Below are 21947 nucleotides of genomic sequence, written 5' to 3' on the forward strand. Positions count from 1 at the left end.
AAAAAAAAAAAAAAAAAAAAAAAAAAAAAAAAAAAAGTTAAAAAAAAAAAGAAAATTAAATGAGATAGTACATGCAAAGTGCTTATCATAGCATCTGATACAAAGAAAACATTCAATAAATGTTAGCAATGATTAATATCATTAATTCCTTTTGTTAACAACCCTTAAAGGAGATTAGCCAGAGGATGAAAGTGAGGAACGTGAATTCTTTGTTGTTTTCTCTTTTTACTGATGAAAGAGTTGTCTTCTAGGCAACCACAGTCCAAAGTGCTGGAACCACAGAATAGTAATTCCTTAAAAGAACGCATCATTTGCATATTTTTTTTTTTGCCATGATAGCTTTGTTCTGCCTTTGACTTTACTAGTTTCTTCACTGTAAGTTTCCACATACAATATTCAATCATTCACTCAAAATGTGTGTATCAAGTGTGATTACTGTGTTCCAGCCATTATTCTACGGTGCTGAGAACAAAATGATAAAATAAGGCACAAAGTCCCATCCTCAGGAAGCTTACAGGCTTCTTGGAAAAGTTATGAAAGAAATTAATTACATTTTAGAGCACAAAAATCAGAAAATCCCAGTAGAACCGCCTTCAAACTATATTTAGACCCTCAGGACCTCCACTGTTAACCACCCTGTCGCAATCAGTCTCACACCACACAGGGATCACTGCAACAGCCTTTCAACAGCCTCTCTGCTTCTATCCTTACTCCACGAACAGTTTATTTTCCACACAGCAGTGAGAATGTATCCTATAAAGATGTAAACAAGTTTTGTCACTTCCCTTGTCAGAACTCTCCAATGGCTTCCCATCTCATCAGCAGTAAAAACCAAAGTCTGTACAAAGGCCTGAAAGGCCCTGCATAAGGTGGACCTGATTAGCTCACAGACCCAAACTCTCTTCACTCACTGTGCTGGAGCCACACTAGCCTCTCTGCTGGTTTTTCAACATGCCAAGCATGCTCCTACCTCAGAGACTTTCCACTTGTTCCACATGAATGAAACATGGTTGTTCCAGAAACCCACATGACTCATTTCCTCACTTCTTTCAGTTCTTCCTGAGCTATGCCCTTCTCAGAGAAGTCTTCCCTGACAATCCTATTTGAAATTGCAACCACCCAAAACACTTCTTATGCCTCCTTCCCTGCTTTATTTTTCTCAATAACACCAGTTGTTTCCCTCTGTCCGTTTTCGTATGTTTTGGGGGTTTTTGCCTATTTCCACCTAAAAGAATATAAGCTTTACCAGGATAAAGGTTTTTTTTTTAATGTTTATTTATTTTTGAGAGAGGAAGAGAGAGAGAGACAGAGCAAGACCAGGGGAGGGGCAGAGAGAGGGAGACACAGAATCCAAAGCAGGCTCCAGGCTCTGAGCTGTCAGCACAGAGCCAGACGCAGGGCCCAACTCACGTACAGCGAGATCATGACCTGAGTGGAAGTCAGACGCTTAACCGACTGAGCCACCCAGGTGCCCCTACCAGGATAAAGATTGTTGACTATTTTACTCACTGTCATATCTCCAGCATCCAGAACAGCGTCTGACAACAATAGATATTTGATAAATAAGTGTATCTCAGAATAATCATTATCAAAAGGATAGGAAATACAATTCCCCAGAAGCACATGGAATAAGCATCTATCCTACATGTGAGTCAAGTGAAGTTTACTGAAAAAGTAATTATCTGTAATGAGACCTGAAGGATAATAAGATATTAACCAGGCAGAAAAGTAAAAGAACAGGTAAGACATGGGGATCAGCATACAGATGTCCAGAGATAAGAAAAAACTTGGCACACCTTAAAAGCGGGAAATCTGTATGCCTGGATCAAAGAGCATAAAGAAACAGAACCACACATATAAGGTCAATTGATTTCCCACAAAAGCAAAAATTTAATTCAATAGGAAAAGGTAACATTTCAACAAATAGTACTGAAACAACTATATAAAAAGCTGTGGTTTCCATATCCATATGGAAAAAATGAACCTCAACCACTATCCCATACCATACACAATATTTTAAAAGAAACCACAGACTTAAATATACACATTAAAATGAATTTTTTTAAGTACCATTGGTAAACATAGGAGAAAGCCTCTATGACACTGAGCTAGGCAAAAAAATTCATAGAACGACCCAAAAAGCACTATCCATAAGAGAAAAGGCTGACAAACTGGACTTCACCAAAATTAAAAACTTCTCTTTGAAAGACACCATGAACAAAATGAAAAGCAAACCACAGACTAAGAAAAAAACATAACATCACATATATCTGATTGTGGTGTAAAGTCGAAAATTGAGACCCAGTATTATGCACTCCTTTGTCAACAGGCGAGGGGAGAGCTTCACGTGGCCTAACTACAAGTTCCCTCTCCACTCTGCTCCCACAGATAGGGGCCTGCAGTCAAACACTCCTCCTCTTCACAGAGCCTCCATATGCCTAAACAGTAGGTTTCAGTTCCCTGTCAGCCCACAGAATTATTCTAACAAGCCAATCATATGCTCCAGGAACCAAGGGGCACCTCATCCTCTTGATACTATAAACCTTGCCTCTCTCAGCCGGTGGTTGTTCATTTTGTTCCCGAGTCCAATCCTCATATGGCCCTTCATGGCATACAGTGTCCTCCTGGGCCATGCGTCTTTTGAATAATAAACTGCTGTTGACTTCATCTGTCCAGTGTCAGGTTAGTTTATGTTCAGCCGTCCCTGTGAGCCCAGGACAGGAATCCTTCCCTAGCCAACAGGGCAAATAGGAGGCAATCAAACTATCGACAAGACTTGCACCCAGAGTAGATAAATGATTCTTACAATTCAATAATAAAAAGAGAAATAATCCAACTTTTAAAGTGGTCAGATTTCCAGTTGCAGACAGAAAGGAACAGATACACTTTTCCCTATTCTTCCTGTTGAGCACACCTAACATCCCTAGACATTATATATAAAACAAACATAAGAAAACTCTGAAAGGTGAAGAGAAGGAAGACCAGCTAAGGATCTTGGGATCCAAGCACTGATACAATGATGAATACTCTGGGTTTTCTTTTGCATCATATATTCCAGACTGGGTGCTGGAGAAGCTGGCAACCTGGAAACTTCAGTGAGCGCTTACAAAAAAACCTGCCCTCTCTAGCCAAAGGAGCAGGAAAATGCGGGTCATCAATGAGTAGTTTAGTGTGTACTAAGGATGGAAGCCAGACTAGACAGGGATAAAGAGTGAACAAAGACATTTGCTTCTGGCGATTCATTATACTAAATACTCTGAACAACCATCCTGGTGATAACTGAAGGATATAAAAAATCACTTATTACATTACATATTATACACATTACATGTCTGATATAAACTGAATGTGTATCCTCATATTGGAATTATGTTGAAGTTATATTGAAATCCTAACTCCCAATGTGATGGTATTAGGAGATGGGGTTTTAGGGAGGTGATTAGGTCAGAAGGGTGGAACCCTCAGGAATGTGATTAGTGCCCTTGTAAAAGATCTCAGACAGCTCTCTTGCCCCTTCAGCAATATGAGGATGGCCACCTATAAACCAGGAAGCAGGCCCTCACCAGACACAGAATCTGCCTTGATCTTGAACTTCCCAACCTCCAGAACTCTTGAGAAGTAAATGTTTGTTGTTTAAGCCACTGAGTCTATAGCACTTTTCTTATAACAGCCCATACGAAGACAATATTACACATTATCTTAAATAATAAAATATGACATAAATATCATATGAATAAAGCAAGGCATTGCTTTATTTCTATTTCTTTTTTAAGTTTTTTATTTTGAGGAGGGGAGGGGCAGAGAGAAAGGGAGAAACAATCCCAAGCAGGTTCTTCATTGTCAGTACCAAGCCTGACATGGGTTCAGTCTCGCAAACTGTGAGATCATGACCTGGACCAAAATCAAGAGTGGGACGCTTAATGGACTGAGCTACCCAGGCGCTCTTCTGACTATTTCTTTAAAGTCCCAGAGACATTTCAAATTCCATATAGATGGCTGCTAAGGGCACAGAGTTAAAACCTAGGGTTTGTACAAAGTGGGATGCCAAGGTAAAAGGGAAACAAACTGAGAGACTGATAGAAAGAGACAGAGAGAGAGAGACAGAGAGAGAAATAGAGATCACCCAAGACCTTGACAAATATGTACCCAAGCACTGGGCATATGAACCTATAGAGCAGTATTATATGCCAATAAGAATAATTCATGACATGGGTAAAAACTAGTGGCAGGAGGGACAGAAAATAAAATGAGAATGTGAGAGAATGGAATCCAGAGCACAAGAGAATGGATTGAAATTTGATAAGAAAAGGAACTGTTTTCTGTGTACTAAAAAAGAGAGAACAAAGGTGCCAAGTATAGCTTTGGACATTCAGCCAATACTTCCTATGATATAGAAGGTGACTGAGGGAAGATGGGAGAGGGGAGCACACATGAGAGATGTGAGGATATAGAAGACAGTAAAACTATCTCAAAGAGTAGGAAAATGACCCTAAGAAGAAAATACAGCAGGATCACCAGGCACTGCTCACTACGCACTAGAGACTCTTTTTTTTTTTTTTTTTTTTTTGATCCAACTGAGGTCAACAATTAAACTTGCTCTTAATAAAATTCAACTGATACTTTTATTCTCACTTTCATGGTCTTTTAGATCTTCTCAAGGCTAATACCCATATACATGAAATCAGATGGCCAGAAAGAGACAAAACAGGAAGATGAATGCATAGAGACAAAATCAGAAATACACAAGACAGAAAACAGACTCATCAGCAAACAGGTGTGGAAAGGGGAGCACAGAAAAGGGGAACTAGGTAGGCAGTACAACTGGGCCCAGAAAGGGGCAAGTGACAAAAACTGTCAGAGCAGAATGTGAGTGCATCCATATCTTAAGGACATTATTGGTGGTTTTTATGTTCTTCTCTTCCCTTTTCTCATTTTTCTATAATGAGCAAACAATGTTTGTTAAAAATAATTAATCATAATAAAGCAAATACTAAGGCTAACTTCTCAAAAAAATTGAGTTCTTTCTTACTTTCCCCATTACTTTTTAATAAACTATGAAAGATAAAAGTTCTTGCAAAGTTGTAAAGACAGCAAGTAATGTATAAACTTTATAGATAAGTTTATCTAATTTTTTATTAACTCAGTAGTTCATGCCAGTACAAACACTAATTAATTGGTAATTTTTATAAACAGATGTCAGAATCTTCCTTAAGTTCAGATGACATTAGCAATGAAGACAAATCAACAATATGAATTTTCAATTTTAATATACACTTTCTTAGTCTTAGAACTAAACACCGTATTTTTCTAGAAGTGTGATTCAAAAGTCATATTCCAGTTTGTAAGAAGGATGAGACCTTTCCTATGAAAGTTTAAATTACTGACGACTACTTCAAGCCTCTGCTCGTTTTCCTTTAATAATACCAAATTTTATTGCCAAATTATTATTTCCATACCTCTGAAGAGCTTTCATTATTGACATCCACTGTGTTTATAGGAGCAGCTGATGAGTCTAAATCAGAACCTTGAGAGCCAACTCTCCCAGGAGTCTGAAACAGAGAAGAGAGAAAAAAAAAATCAAAGTAGGTATTAATAATATATTCATAAACTACTTAATAATCTAAACAGTAAACAGGGCTAGCCTTACACATAAAAGAAGACAAATACCACTAGCAGCTATCCTTCATTGCAGAGTGTGCCCAATACCGTATCAAGGTCTCTGTATGCATTCTCTCATTTTTAGTCTTTCTAAATTAATAAAAAGTTTACATTTGTATATAGTGCCTTATAGTCTTCAACTCACTTTAGTCATAATGACATCTCTCAGAGAGGAAGGGTAAATGTTATCTCTAGAGATGAGAAAACAGATTCAAAGTGGCTAAAAGACTTCTCAAGATTGTACTGTTAACAAAAATCAGAAAGAAGACCTTAGAGAAAAACTGAGAGCTTTCCCCCTAAGATCAGGAACACAACGGGGATGTCCATTCTCACCACTTTTGTTCGACATGGTGTTAGAAGTCCTAGCCTCAGCAGGCAGACAACACAAAGAAATAAAAGGCATCCAAGTTGGCAAAGAAATCAAACTTCCACTCTTTGCAGATGACATGATACTCTACATGGAAAACCTGACAGACTCCACCAAAAAACTGCTAGAGGTGATACATGAATTCAGCAAAGTTGCAGGATATAAAAAATCAATGTACAGAAACCGGTTGCATTTCTATACACCAATAATGAAGCAAAATAGAAAGAGGTTATCAAGGAATCGATCCTATTTACAATAGCACCAAAAACCATAAAATACCTAAGAATACACCTAACCAAAGAGGTAAAAGATCTGTACACTAAAAACTAGAAAGCTTATGAAAGAAACTGAAGAAGACACAAAGAAATGGAAAAATATTCCATGCTCATGGATTGGAAGGACAAATATTCTTAAAATGTCAATATTACCCAAAGCAATCTACTTATTCAATGCAATCCCCATCAAAATTCTTCACAGAGCTAGAACAAACAATCCTAAAGTTTGTATGGAACCAGAAAAGATGCCGAATAGCCAAGGTAATGTTGAAAAAGAAAACCAAAGCCAGAGGCATCACAATCCCAGACTTTAACCTATATTACAAAGCTGTAATCATCAAGATGGTTTGGTACTGGCACAAAAACAGACACGGAGACCAACAGAACAGAACAGAGAACCCAGAAATGGACCCACAAATGTATGGTCAACTAATCTTCAACAAAGCAGAAAAGAGCATCCAATGGAAAAAAGACAGTCTCTTTAGCAAATTGTGCTGGGAGAACTGGACAGCAACAACATGCACAAGAATGAAACTGGACCACTTTCTTATACCACACACAAAAATAAATTCTACATGGATGGAAGACCTAAATGTGAGACAGGAAACCATCAAAATCCTATAGGAGAAAACAGGAAGCAACATCTTTGACCTCAGCCACATCAACTTCTTACTTGACACATCTCCAGAGGCAATGGAAACAAAAGCAAAAATGAACTATTGGGACCTCATCAAGATAAAAAGCTTCTCTGCACAGCAAAGGAAACAATTAGCAGAACCAAAAGGCAGCCTATGGAATGGGAGAAGATATTTGCAAATGATATATATCAGATAAAGGGTTAGTATCCAAAATCTATAAAAAACTTACAAAACTCAACACACACACCAAAAATAAATAATCCAGAGAAGAAATGGGCAGAAAACATGAATAGACACTTTTCCAAAGAAGACATCCAGATGGCAGACACATGAAAAGACGCTCAACATCACTCATCATCAGGGAAATACAAATCAAAACCACAATGAGATAATACCTCACACCTGTCAGAATGGCTAAAATTAACACCTCAGGCAACAACAGATGTTGGCAAGAATGTGGAGAAAGGAGAACCCTTTTGCACTGTTGATGGGAATACAAATTGGTGCAGCCACTCTGGAAAACAGTATGCAGGTTCCTCAAAAAATTAAAAATAGAACTACCCTATGACCCAGCAATTGCACTACTAGATATTTATCCAAAGGATACAGGAGCGCTGCATCAAAGGGGCACATACACCCAAGTGTTTATAGCAGTGCTACGGACAATAGCCAAAGTGTGGAAAGAGCCCAAATGTCCATCAATGGATGAAAGGATAAAGAAGATGTGGTGTATATATATACAATTGAATATTACTCAGCAATCAAAATGAATGAAATCTTGCTATTTGCAACAACGTGGATGGAACTAGAGTGTATTATGCTAAGCAAAATAAGTCAGTCAGAGAAAGACAAATACTGTATGATTGCACTCATCAATGGAATATAAAAAACAAACAGATGAACTAGGGGAAAGGAAGGAAAACTAAGATAAAAACAGAGAGAGGCAAACTATAAGAGACTCTTAAATACAGAGAACAAACTGAGAGATGCTGGAAGGGGGTGGGGGGATTTCAAATGGGTGACGGGCATTAAGGAGCACACTTTTCAGATGAGCACCAGGTATCATTTGTAAGAGATGAATCACTGGGTTCGACTCCTGAAGTGAAGACTACAGTGTATGTTAACTAACTTGAATATAAATTTAAAAAAAAAATCTAAAATGCTAATCTTCTGATTCCTCTTGCATTGCTCTCTCTACTACACCAACTAAACTACAATCATTTGAGGGTTGTTAAAAAGATCAACACAGCCCATCCATCTGCCATCCATGCCAACCATTACCAATCTGTCTCTAATACTTGATATTCCATCCCAATGATACATACAATCTGGAGGATTAAAGGTCTTCTTCTTTTTCTTCTCTAACATCATCATTCATTACTATCTAGATGTTACCTTAAAGGAACTGAAAATCTAGTCAAACACTGGGCAAGATTCAGAGCACAACAACTAACTTAATAATCCTCAGCAAAAAACATTAATGGTACATACTATCATTATTTCCATTTCACACGAGAGAAATGAGGTGTGGAAATAAGTAATTTGCCCAAAGTCACATGGCTAATTAATGGAAGAAAGGATTTTAACTTGAGCAAACCAGCTCATCATCACTAAACCATACTGCTTCTCTGCTGGACATCTCCACTGAGATGCACTGTAAGCACCCAAGACTGAGAGCAATTCACTACACATTTGTCTCAACAAGCAAACATCCTATTCATAACTATTAAATATTTAATATAAAATGCCAAGTAAGGAAAAAGTGATACTACTTTGAAATTCATCCATTAAAATGATTATAAAAGCTGCACAGAAAAATAAGAAAACATACACACTGTAATTATAATTGTGTACAAAAACTATTCATATGAGAGATTCAAAGGATATATATCCCAAAATATAAATAATGATTTCTGTAGCAAAACAGTTATGGATATTTTGGTTTTTAGTTTTTCAGGTTTTGGTGTTGCTCATTTTTTTTTTTTTCGGAATTTTAGATCCATAGTCAAATTACTTTTACAGTGAAACTTTTCTTGATATTAAAAAGAAAAAAAAAAAGAAGCAAACCTCAATAGATGATCCACATTCCTGTCACATTTTCCCAAAATGTAACCTTCTAAAACGTTCTAAACTTATCCAGAGTCTGTCTTTATTGTGTTCATTTAAAATCCATAAGATTCTCATGTTTTAACGATTCTATCATCTATTATCTACCCTACTCTAAAAAACATAGTAAGATTCTTTCCCAAAATGGTATGCTTGAGACATGAATTTATAAATAAAAGTCAGGTATCTGGATCTGATGACAACTCCTGCATCTGAGAAAAAAAGAAAGGAGCTGAATGGTGAAAAAGTTAAAGAGCCTTTAAATTACATACTTAATATAAAGAACTGTATAAAACTAGCAATTCATTTTTGACCCATCAACATTTCAACAGTTTCATCCCACAAGAGGTTTTAAAACTAGTGAACCCATCCTCAAAAGCACTGGAAACAAAAGCTGTACCTCCCAAGAACTACATTTTCCCCATTTCTGTATCCTTTATTTTTCCAGAGTAGAGGTGGCTTTTCTTCTGGGATTTACCTTCCCAGAAAAGTAAGCAAGTCAAAGATATAACTACATAACCCTACTACCACCACCAAAAAAATCTTTTATCAAGTTTGCCAAAAATAGTCCTAGTAAACAGACCTAAGTAAGCCCAAGAAGCCTAGGGAGTAAAAGGAAAGAACAGGGGACTAGCCATATTTTGCTAATCCATAGAATATAACGTAGTTATTAAAAATAAACAAATAATAAAAGAAGTAGTTCTGAAAGTGCTGGTACTTAAAGATCTCCAAACTATATTAAGTGAAAAAAATTAAAACCCAATATGAAGACTATGATCATATCTGTATAATATTAATGGATATATGCGTCAGAAAATTGTGGAAAAATACAAAGACACTATTACCAGTGTTCCCTAGGGAGGGGTCCTTCTACTTTTCATTTCACACCTCCTGTATTCCTAATTCTAACTCCTGGCTGTCAGCCTCAAACTTCACGTAAAATTTGTCTCTTAAGTCCTTCTTACTTGCTCTAAGTCTTCAACCTTGAAAATGGTCACTAATACTCTATATTCTCATCTCCATTATAATTCTAACACCTTTAAACTTGTTTCATAATTCATTTTTGCTAATTACTTTTTTTTTGTCCTGAAACTTCCTTCTTATTTCTCTGCCTTCTTAAAACAGAATATATCCTGAAGGAAGAAAGCTTACTCAGACTTTTGCAATAATACGACCTAGAAAACTTATGGTACCAATGACTTCACGGAAGCTTCTCTATCCATCATACAACCACATACAATAATAGTAAGCTTCTCAGGACATCTGGCTGGCTCAATCGGTAGAGTGTGTGACTCTTGATCTCGGGGTCATGAGTTCCAGCCCCGTGCTGGGTGGAGAGGTTACTTAAATAAATAAATAATTTTTAAAAATGGCAAGCTTCTTTGCCAACATACCACATTTAACTAACTCATTTTCATCAGCTTTGAACTGAGAACAATTCCTACTTTCTGAAATGTGAGCAATTCCACCTAACCTGGAACCATCCTACAACTTTAATGAGTAAGCAAATACAATCACTCATGTTGTTAAATTATTAATGCTAAATTGAGTGCAATTCCTATTTAATTTGTCTTTCAAAGGGGCTTCTAAGAGGCTATCCCCCGGTTGTATCTAATTTCAATCCTCTCCAAAATTTCCTAGGTACTAACACACAATATACTTCTGAATCCTAAGTCTTTCCTGGCTAACATACTGACACACAATACTACCCTATGCCAGAGACGGGTGTCAGAAGCATATATTTACCTAATGCAACTGGCTCCTATTTTCAGCAGTGCCTATTAAGTGTTCCAAAAGCAAAAGTCCACCTAAATCTAGGAACAGTGATTCAGAATACAGAAGCCGGAGTCTCACAGATCTGCATTCATTCCAGTTACCCACTAAGAAGCTTTGTAGATTTATTTAACTTCTCTAAGCCCCAAATTCCCATTTGTAAAGTGGAACTAATAATGTCAGCCTCACAGAACTGTTGTAAGAATTACATGAAATAATACACTTAAAATGTTTAAAACACTGCCTAGCATTTGGTAGATATACTGTACATAGTAGTCATTCATATCATTAAGACGAGAAACAAAGTTTAAAAATTGGAAAACATCTCAGAAATTATATTCCAATTGTATCACTTCATAGATGATGAAACTAGCCCTAGAAACTAAGCTTACTTGATTGACATCACTCTGGTAATGGTAAAGTTGCAATTAAAACAGGTTTCCCAGGTCCCAATTCAATATTCTCTCTACTAACCAAAATATTTCTTGGTCATCTGTCTGATCCCCATCAAGACAATTTCTCTAATCTCAACTTCTTCAAGGAAGAATTACAGGGACAGGACAAGATCACGGGTCCTTCCAGCTCTAAAATTCTCATTCCATGATTCATTTGAGTCCTAAATTGGCTAACTTAAAAGCACGTCCAGGGGCGCCTGGGTGTTCGGTCAGTTAAGCTTCCAGCTCCTTTTTGGCTCAGGTCATGATCTCATGGCCCATGAGATCAATTCCCATGTGGGGCTCTGTGCTGATAGCAAGGAGCCTGCTTGGGATTCTCTCTCTCTTTCTCTCTGCTCCTCCCCTGTGCTCCCTCATTCTCTCTCAAAATAAACAGGAAGAAAAACACAGAAACAATCAACTATATTTCCAATCTCTATATACACTTTGCTTTCTTATGGACACTTTCAAAACTCTAAAACTTTTACCAGTTATTAATGGTTATGTGAAAGTAACATCTCTCAAAAGCAGCCAGTCAAAAAGAAAAAAAAAGAAAAAGAAAAAGAAAAAGGCAGTCAAATCAGTAAGAGACTGAGACTATTAAAACTAATTACAGATAAGTTATTAGTAACTAAATTGGGCTTACAGACATCATACAATTAAGTCAATATTAAGTAAAGGAGTAAAAGTATTTAATATCCAACATTTTTTAAATATCTAACATATAATCACAATTGAGCTATATATTTGAAGCAAATTTAGAGTATCAGGTGTTTTGATTCAAAAAATACAGATAGGCAGACACAAAAATATACCAAAATAGGGTTCAAAATCTAGTTTTAAGAAGAGGCCACTTTTCAGGGCACCTGGGTGGCTCAGTCGGATAGCGTCCAACTTCAGCTCAGGTCATGATCTCACAGTTCATGAGCTCGGGCCCCACGTCAGGCTCTGTGCTGACAGCTCGGAGCCTGAAGCGTGCTTCAGATTCTGTGTCTCCCTCTCTCTCTGCCCTTACCCCACTCACACTGGTCTCTTTCTCTCAAAAATAAATAAACATTACAAAAATAAAAAGAAGAAGCCACTTTTCATTCTTTAAGTCTTAAAACCTGTTGAGGGAACTGGGAATGGTGCTGATAATAAAACCTCTCGAACAGAGCATCAGTGTGCCACACTTAAAATCCCAGCAAATAGTCTTGCATGGTACTTTAGAATCTAACAAATTCTAATCTACTGACTACAGATTCCTTTTCTAAGAGATCTATAGAGGATCAGTTTAAAGAAGTAGAACACAAAGATAATAAAATTAAAATCCATCCTGAATATAATCATGTTTTATGACACAAAAATCTCTAAGACACACTATCCAAATAGCAGATGATTCATAATCTGGGCTCCCAAGGAAACAGACTCTGAGGCCCTGAAAACTACAAGCAGTTTTACTGGGCAATGCTCCCAAGAACACCCGTACGGGCACAGGGGCAATATGACGGGGCAGAGAAAGCAGACGAACAGCGCTAATCAGTAGCACAATTACAACAGTGGCCTTAGTTAATCCCACCAAGAGTCCTAAAGCTGGATGGTCCTTCACAGAAGTCCCTAACCAAGGCAAGAGGAGGATTCTTTGTAATTCTCCACATCAACCAGTAATGAAGTACAGGCTGTTTCCAGGAAAGGGACATAATCTTGGATCAGGCAGCTTCTTTCTGTTAGGGCAACTCCCAGAGAAGGATGCAGCCAAGAGCCATCGGCAGCCATGACTCCAGGCAGCTAGGGTAATGTGACTCCATCTTAAAGGAAGATCTAGGTGCTGCATCAAAGCATCTACTGTAATGAATGTCCCTTACTTGCATCTGAGATACTTATAAAGGGCTGCATGCTGGGGGCAAGGAAGATCTCAGTAGAGAAGGGGACCTACTATCTTCTGAAAACTACTACATGGCAGTGCTGTGACAGTAACCTTACACGAGTTATCAAATTTTATCACTGAATTCTTTCTCTAAAGACAGGTTTTTTTTTCCTTAGCAAAGATGCTAGAAAATAGGTTAAAAGTTATTTTGATTTGTTATATAACACTTAAAATGCTACCTCAGGGCTGCAAATGATCTGCAGACTCAAAATCTTGGTACTCTTTTGGTTTTCAAGTAACAGGCTTACCCTGAAAAGCACTTTAGAAATTGCCTAGGTGATGATGCCCTCAGTGGACAGATAAGGAAAGTGAAGTCAAGAGAAACTCCATGATTTGCCTAAGATCACACTGACTGCAGAGATAGAGAACATGAACTCAAGTCTTCTGATTCAAATTCAGGGATTTCTCTACTTGCCCAGGTGCTTTTATACTCAAAAATTTAACAAAATCAAAATAACCCATGAATCTTATTGTAAAGCTCAGAGTATCTACTTCTTCTAGATTATTTGCATTTTTAAAATGATGCAAGTAAGAAACTTGAATTTTATACTAAAAAAATGTCAATCGGTCATCTGCTAAATGAAATATTCTATCTTTCTATTAACAATAGCTAACATATAACCTCTATGACAGGCATAATGCCAAGCACTTTGTCTACACTATATCATTTAATGCTTTTAACAATCCTTGAATAAAGTCAAAGGGATTGTTCCCATTTAGCCAAGGGGGGAAATACAGTTAAAGAAAGTTAAATAAATTGTCAGCTAAGCTTACAAATATAATAACACACTGGGGCGCCTGGGTGGCTCAGTCGGTTAAGTGTCCAACTTCGGCACAGGTCATGATCTCACAGTTCGCAAGTATGAGTCCCACATTGGGCTCTGTGTTGACAGCTCAGAGCCCGGAGCCTGCTTCGGATTCTCTGTCTCCCTCTCTCTCTGCCCCCTGCCTGTTTACACTGTCTCTCTCTCTCTCTCTCTCTCTCTCAAAAATAAACATTAAAAAATGTATTTTTTAATGTAATAATGCATAAAGCTGGGATTCCATCTGACTTCAAAGCTTGTGCTCTTAATGTTAAACCATCCACAATGCTATAGCCCTGTTGCTTCTCAATTTTCCTTTTCTGATATATTCAAACTTCTATGATATACATGGTTTATTTTCATAACCAGAAACATATTTTATTATTTTTAAATATTTTTATTTTAAAACTAGATCATTGCTTCAAACATTCAAAAGGTACAAGCAGATATGAGGTTAAATTAAAAAAATGTTTCACAGGACAAAATAAATGCATACTTCCTTATCAGAGATCTGACTCAATATGATTTACCATTTAATCCATCTCACAAGACAATGTATTCTGACATAGCACTGTATAAAGACAGAAAAAATTAATACATTTTCCAAATATTATTTAGCCAATAAAGTCCAAATAAAGTATCAATGAAACTCTAAAAACTTTTATATTAGCATATTTATGTAAAACTTAGCCATAGTCTGATATTAAAAACTGAAATGACGGGGGAAAGGGTGGTTTTAAATTTCAACTACTGCTACAGTCCATGCAACACTTAAACAGATGTCAGTGCAACTAAATTATTCATGTTATTGTATTAAATATGTCAATCAATCATAGTACAGGCAATGGCCACGGTTCCATCCTAAAGTAAACTATCCTACCATAGCCCAGGTTGAGAATACAGTCCAAGACAGCCAGGTTATATGACCCCATGTCTACTGCCATGACAAAAGATGTGATCACCTGGACCAGACAGCAAATATTCACAAGCTAGCTAGCAGCCAATAACATGGCCGAGTGGCAAAAAAAAGAAAAAAAAGAAAAAAAGAAAAAAAAAAAAGGCACCCCAATACCAAGAATGAACTACTGCTGAGTTCCATGCTTATTAGGCCTTTGAACTGCAAACCATGAAGAAAAGTGATCAATTAGCCACATAAACTGGCACTAAATAAACAGTGTAGTCAGGAGATAAAGTAAAAGTACATGAAAGACTTCAGCAAATCAAAGCTATAAACCAGCTAAGGTTTCAAAAGACCATAGACTCTGAGTATGTAGAAGCCATGAAGAAAAAAAAAAAAAAACTAGAATAGAGGGTAAGAAAATTAGCTGAGAGCAAAATCAAAAGTAGATAGATATAGGGGACACAAATATATGAAGAGTTACTGAGTCCTTTAATAGCTCAACTCTAGAGTGATAATCTATAAAGCCCTGTCATGAAGTTCCGAATAGCACTGCCTTAGAGCCTTCAAAGCCTTCCAGTAAAAGTGTCTGAGAGGCTCAGCACCATATTAAATGTTTGGTTTTGAAATTCTATGAAATTCCATCTTATTGCCAAGTGCATCCTTATAACCACTACTATGCTATTTTTGAGCTAAGCTGATGGATCCTTTATTCCTAGAACTAAATGAACTTAATCATAACTATTATCACTATTTCAGAGCCATGGTAAAGCTTATTTCTAGAAGAATGATATGCAAAATGTGTGTTTCATGATACCACTCTTAGAAAGGAACAGTCCTAAGTATCATATGACCAACTCCACTTCCAGCCTCAGTTGACTAAACCATCAATGAACACCTTTGGCCAGCCAGAGACCTATGCACAACCCAACAAGAAAAGATGCTGAGGACATTTTAGTCTTCTCTCGGATTTTGGGAATTGAGACACTGAGTCAGTTGGCTACACAAAACTAAGGTGAAAAGTAAGTAGAACTATGTGGTCAAGATGACCATTTGGGGTCTTGAGCATACTGAGTAGGCAGCAATGAGGAGGATGGACACAGAGACACAATGATGCCAGTGGTCCACGAAAGAGTGAGACAAAGAGAAAAACTCCCTCTGTCCCTGACACCATTCTCTTCAGACCCAACTGTATAGCAATTCTTATTCATGGATCACTTTGAAATTTTACAATAAATCCCCCTTTCAACTTAAACTGATTTGAAGTTTATAATTCTTGAAAATAAAAATCATTAGGGGTACCTGGGTGGGTCAGTTGGTTAAGCAACTTGGGTCATGATCTCACAGTTCATGGATTCAAGCCACACATCGGGCTCCACGCTGGCAGGGTGTGTGGAGCCTGCTTCGGATTCTCTTGCTCTTCCTCTCTCTCTGCCCCTTCCCCCACTTGTGCTTTCTCTCTCTCTCTCTCTCTCTCTCTCTCTCTCTCTCTCTCTCTCTAAAAAAAAAAAAAAACAGGGGTCCCTGGGTGGCTCAGTCGGTTAAGCATCCGACTTCGGCTCAGGTCATGATCTCACGGTCTGTGAGTTCAAGCCCTGCGTCGGGCTCTGTGCTGACAGCTCAGAGCCCGGATCCTGCTTCAGATTCTGTGTCTCCCTCTCTCTCTGCCCCTCCCCTGTTCATGCTCTGTCTCTCTCTGTCTCAAAAATAAACATTAAAAAAAATTTTTTTTAAACTTTAAAATAAGATAAAAATCATTTATTAGAACGTGGTCTAAGGATGACAAATTTCATTCATGCATTTAATATTAAATTAGTTTCTGCTTCCTCTACTCTATATTCCTCAGGAAGTAATCTGTGCTCCCTGCTTCTACTTCCTTACTTCCCAATTTATCCCTATGACTCTCCCGAAACTGAACTAGGTATGACTCAACTGTTCCATTCAGTGGACACTTCTCTGTCCTTATTTGACTTGACTTCTCTACAACATCTGTACGTATCTAATACTTGCCTCCACTTGTCTCCTGTGTGTTGGACCTATATTTCCACCTGCCTCGTGAACATCTCCACTGGGATGGCCACACCTCTAGTTCACATTCATCTTCCTCCCCAAACCTGCTCTTCTTCCTCCTCTACTCTTTACCTTAGTCCATTCCATCATCCTCTCAGTTACCCAAACTACTCACAAGTCCAAAAACCCTATCAATTTTACGCCTTAATTTTCTTGAAAATCATTCTATTCTTTCTCTATCCCCAAAGCCATTGGCTAAATTCAAGCTTTAACCATCTCCTGAACTGAAAACTAGAGATCCAGAAATTCTGTTTCAATGGAAGAATTTGGATAAGAATTCCAAATGATTCTAATGTGCAGCAATTTTAGGAATAAAAAGTTATTATTCTCTAGCCAGTCTCTCCCCTAATGGAGCCATCCTCTCTACACAGCCACCAAGTAGTCAGAGTATGTTAGTGAAAAACCACCAAGCATCAAACACTAACTTAGAGCCTACCCACTAAAAAAGAAAACAAAATCCCCACCATAAGAGAGCTCAAGTCTAGTAGACAAATAGTCAAGTAAACAAATTACAAAAACAACATAAAAATTTTTCTAGAGACCTGAAGTATAATAGCTCTTAAATACTAAATGTGTACTGAATGCTAGATCCTGTAGTGAGTGCTTCATGAACATTATTGCATTTAATCCTTCCACAACACTTGAGGTATATAAAATCCTCCATTTACAGATAAAGCAACTGGGTCTCAGAGAGCCTGAAATTTTGTGCAAGATCTCACCCTCATGAGTGGAGGAGTCCAGACCTTAAATGACAGTCTAATACCAAAAGCTTGTTCTCCTAATTAGTATGGGATGTTTTGGGAGAAGAGTAGGGGAAAAAAAAAAAAAAGCAGGCAAGTAAGTCCCAGTGTCATCTGAACTGAGCAATGCCTACAAGTGATGGTAGGACACTGTGAGCAGAACGAAGCACTTCTACAGAGGTATGAAGGGATGAGAGAACAGGGTAAACACAACTGGTGGGAAACACAACTGGTGAGAAAGGCAGGGGCAGAGCATGTGCAGTAGATGGAGATGAGCCTGAAATCCTATAAAGGGACCAGAGCATTATGGGCTTTGTGTGCCAAAGTAAAAAGTTTGGACATCTCCTGTGGGCAGTGATTAGTCACCAACAGATTTTAGACAAAAGAGTGGTTTACCCAATTTACTTTTTATAAAGATTACCTGGAAAAAATATTTTTGGAGGGTTTTCCTTATTACAGATTTCATCATTTAAAAAATTCCAAGGCTCCTTATCGCCTATGGTATATAGACCAAAACTTTCCAGTCTCATCTCTTATAACTACCCCCATCCACATACAGAAATGTTCACAATTCCCCTAATGCTGTGCTCGCTATTTCATGCTCTTGTGTTTGCTTGGCCCCCATCTCTAAAGATGGCTCCTCTCCCTTGCTCCTCTTGGCCTGTCACTGCCAGTGTCCGTAAGGCCTTCAACAGTCTCCACCTACCCCTCCCCTCACAGAATTACTCTTTCTTTTGTGCTCACAAACTCTTCCTCTGTGTATCTATTAACACTTAGCACATTACATTGTGGGTTTTTTTAGTTTTTATTTATTTATTTTCAAAGAGGGAGAGCGCACATGAGCAGGGAAGGTCAGGGAGAGAGAGAGAGGAAGAGAGAAACAGAGAGACAGAGAGAGACAGAGAGACAGAGAGAGACAGAGAGAATCCCAAGGAGGCTCTGCACTGTCAGCCCAGAGCCCAATGTGGGGCTCGAACTCACAAACTGTGAGATCATGACCTGAGCCTAAACTGAGGGTTGGAGGCTTAACCAACTGAGCCACCCAGGTGCCCCAACATCTTCCAAATTACTTTGTAATTATTTAAGTATCTGTCTCCCTCATTAAAACTCCGCAAGAGTTTTTTATCCCCAAGCCCAGCAATTTGCGCAGAATAAATGCCCAATAGTATGATGAATGACTGTACACACATGTACACACACACATACACAAGGAGATTGATAAGAAAAGTGTTCCTTGAAGAAACCTGGAGTATATAGTAACAAAATACCAACATCAGCAATAGCTAACATTTATAGAGAGGTAGTTACTCTGTGCCAGGTACTGTCAGAGACGTTTACGTGTATTAATTCAGTACCCCCTCACAACAACCCTATGAGACAGGTACTATTATTATTAAGGAGACAGAGAAATCAAGTAACTTGCCCAAAGCTACTCAGCTAGTAACTAGGAAACAATATCACCCTAGACAGTCTGGCTCAAGAGTTCAGACTGTTAACCACTAATTATACTCTCTCTTTAGCTCAAGCAAAAGACCACCAGGATAAGAAGAGAAAACTTAGTTCGAGCCCTGGTTCTTTTGTATCTCAATCGCTATTCTTAACACACTAAAAATAAATCTCCACAGAGAGAAAATAATACCACTTTTTAAAATGTGTTTCATAAATTAGTAGTAACTGCATCAAACTTAAGTGTGTAACCAATCTAGGAAGCCTTCCCTAACATCTTAGTTTAGATCAGGTCCCTCTTGCTGTATGCTCTTGGGGCTCCCTGTGCTTTTCCTTCCTAAGACTCACCCACATGACCATATAGCTATGGGATTTTTGAACAGTTTCTCTTACACCAAGCTCCACGGGGGTTTATGTCTTTTACTCATCAGTGTGTCCACAACACACAGTGGGCCCATACTACGCATGTGAGGAAGAGATATGTTCAAAAGGTCTTCCTTATACATTACCTTTTCCTGCACACACTGTCGTCATTCTAATGTAAATTATAATTTCTGAGCGCCTAAAATATCAAAATCTCTCCTATCTCATCTCTACCTATACTCTCCTATGGTTTTAATCCATCACATGCAACACTGACAAATTACTCTTCCTTAAAACATTCCTTTCATACTCATTCCACAAACTTTTTAACTCCCAACTCTGTGCCTGAAGAAAGCCAGAATGTCATTCCAAAATATGCCCGGTTAGCATATTGATTATCTTTAATTAAAGGCACTACAACAGCAGGTATAAGAACACTCTGACCCTCTTTTTTCTTTTTGAAAGCAAGAGATAAAACTCTCATGTGAGAGGCACCCTCGCTGTACCAGGAGGAAAAAAGATTTTCTCATCAGTAGACACAGAGAATTTGGAACTGAGAAATCTGCATAAACAAACCTCTTAAACTAACCTTTATCTTCTTGGCTACTTCTTCACCACTTACTACCCCTAACCCAAACCCACTGTCTTGTCAGTTCTTCACAAACGTATTGTTTCTTTGTCTACAAGGTATAAACACCTGGTCTGGTCACTTCTTTGGGTCCTCATACTCTTGTGAAGCTTCTCATATACATGTAAAATTTTAATAAAACTTGCATGCTTTTCTCCTGTTAGTCTGCCTTATGTCAGTTAAATTCTTAGGCCCAGCCAGACACACCCTAAGAAGGTAGAGGAAAATTTTGCCTGTCTTGCATACCAGATATATTTCACTGCTTAATAAAACCTTTTTTTTTTTTTTAGATTTTATTTTTGTAATCTCTACACCCAATATGGGCTCGAACACACAACCCCAAGACCAAGTATTGCATTCTCTTACAACTGAGCCAGCCAGGCACCCCTGCTTAATAAAATCTTATTGATTTCATAATGCCTACAGAATAAAGTTCAAAATGTCAGATTTGTCTGCTGAAATAAACAAGAAGAAAAGTTACCCCAGATCTGGATCCCCACTAAAAGAAACAGAGCTCCTCAGAGAATTGGCTATTTTCAGGGCTAGGAAAGAGTAATGGATGAGCTTAGAATACACTGTTATACCAAAAAGTAGCGAAGAGGTTAAAAAAAAATTATTGGAGAATGTCAAAAGGACACAGGGCCACCCTAATGGGCTCCCACTGTTCAAATCTGACACAATTAGAGCACCAAAATAATTAAGAACAGTGATGAGTTATAAACCATTTTTAAAAACTGAAATTAGTAAAGAAAAAAGGAAGCTGACAGAAAGGAAATGGAGAGGGAGGGAGAGAGGGAAGGAGGAACGGGAAACCCAATGACCAATTGGTGAAGGAGAAGGGAATGCTGGAGTGGGAAAATCATCATTTTGCAGTCATTATGGTGAAGACTAGATAGGCAATGAACAACAAAGAATGAACAATGGATGCTAAATTTAAGGGAAATTTTTGATAAGGAGCAAGATATTTGCAGGGTCTTATAAGTAGATGTCTACTAAGGCATCTAATGGCAAAAGAAGAAAGAATAGTATTATACAGTCAAAAATGGGCTACACCTTGACCTTTGACAAGGTAATCAAATCTAACAGCACCTACGAAGGACAGAAAGACACCCTGGGTCTCCAGATGTGAGGCAACATCTTCTAGGCAACATCCTGGCCAAGAATGCATAATCTCAATCTAATCACAAGAAAATATCACATAAACATAACATGAAGAACAGTGTAGGGGGAAAAAAGCAGGAGGGGATCTGTACTCTTCATAAATACAAACAAATGCCGTGGAAATGTTCCAGATAAAAAGAGACTATAGCAATATGACAACTAAATATAATACCTAATCCTAACTGGACCCTAAACTGGTGAGGGCAAAATGTTACAAAGGACATACCAGATCAACTGACAAAACTGGAATTATAGATAGTAACTGAACCAAAGTATATTTATAAAGTTGGCAGCTATACAGTGGCTATGTAAATAAATACTCCTATTCTTCATTGAAGTATTCAGAGGTAAAAGACCATAATTGATCCTCAAATGAGTCAGAGAAGAAGAAAAAAAAAAAAAAAAGACACAGAAAAAGAAGAGAGAAGAAAGTGAGAAAAATGTTCCTTGTAGTGGCACCTAGGTGCTCAGTAGGTTAAACATCTGACTCTTAATCTCAGCCCAGGTCATGATCTCACAGTTTGTGAGTTCAAGCCCCACATCTGAAAGCCTGCTTGGGATTCACTCTCTCTCCCTCTCTCTCTGCCCCTCCTCTGTCCTTTCTCTCTCTCTGTCTCAAAATAAATAAATAAACTTGAAAAAAAAAATTTTTAAAAGCTGTTCCTTGTTCCTATTATTTTA

General features: G+C 37.9%; 1 protein-coding gene across 3 annotated transcripts in view; it reads right to left on the bottom strand.

Moving 5' to 3' along the window:
* Positions 1-21947, bottom strand: part of EEA1 (early endosome antigen 1) — a 112322-nt gene that overhangs the window by 85768 nt on the left and 4607 nt on the right. For 2 of the 3 annotated variants that reach the window (XM_049626082.1, XM_049626084.1), the window contains exon 2: positions 5457-5549. In XM_049626082.1, the coding sequence (XP_049482039.1) occupies positions 5457-5549 (93 nt within the window). Of the gene's footprint in view, positions 1-5456; positions 5550-21947 lie in introns of those variants that run through there. The other variant, XM_049626085.1, reaches the window with a different exon arrangement.

The sequence above is a fragment of the Panthera uncia genome, chromosome B4 (genome assembly GCF_023721935.1).
Source record: "Panthera uncia isolate 11264 chromosome B4, Puncia_PCG_1.0, whole genome shotgun sequence".
NCBI lineage: Eukaryota > Metazoa > Chordata > Mammalia > Carnivora > Felidae > Panthera > Panthera uncia.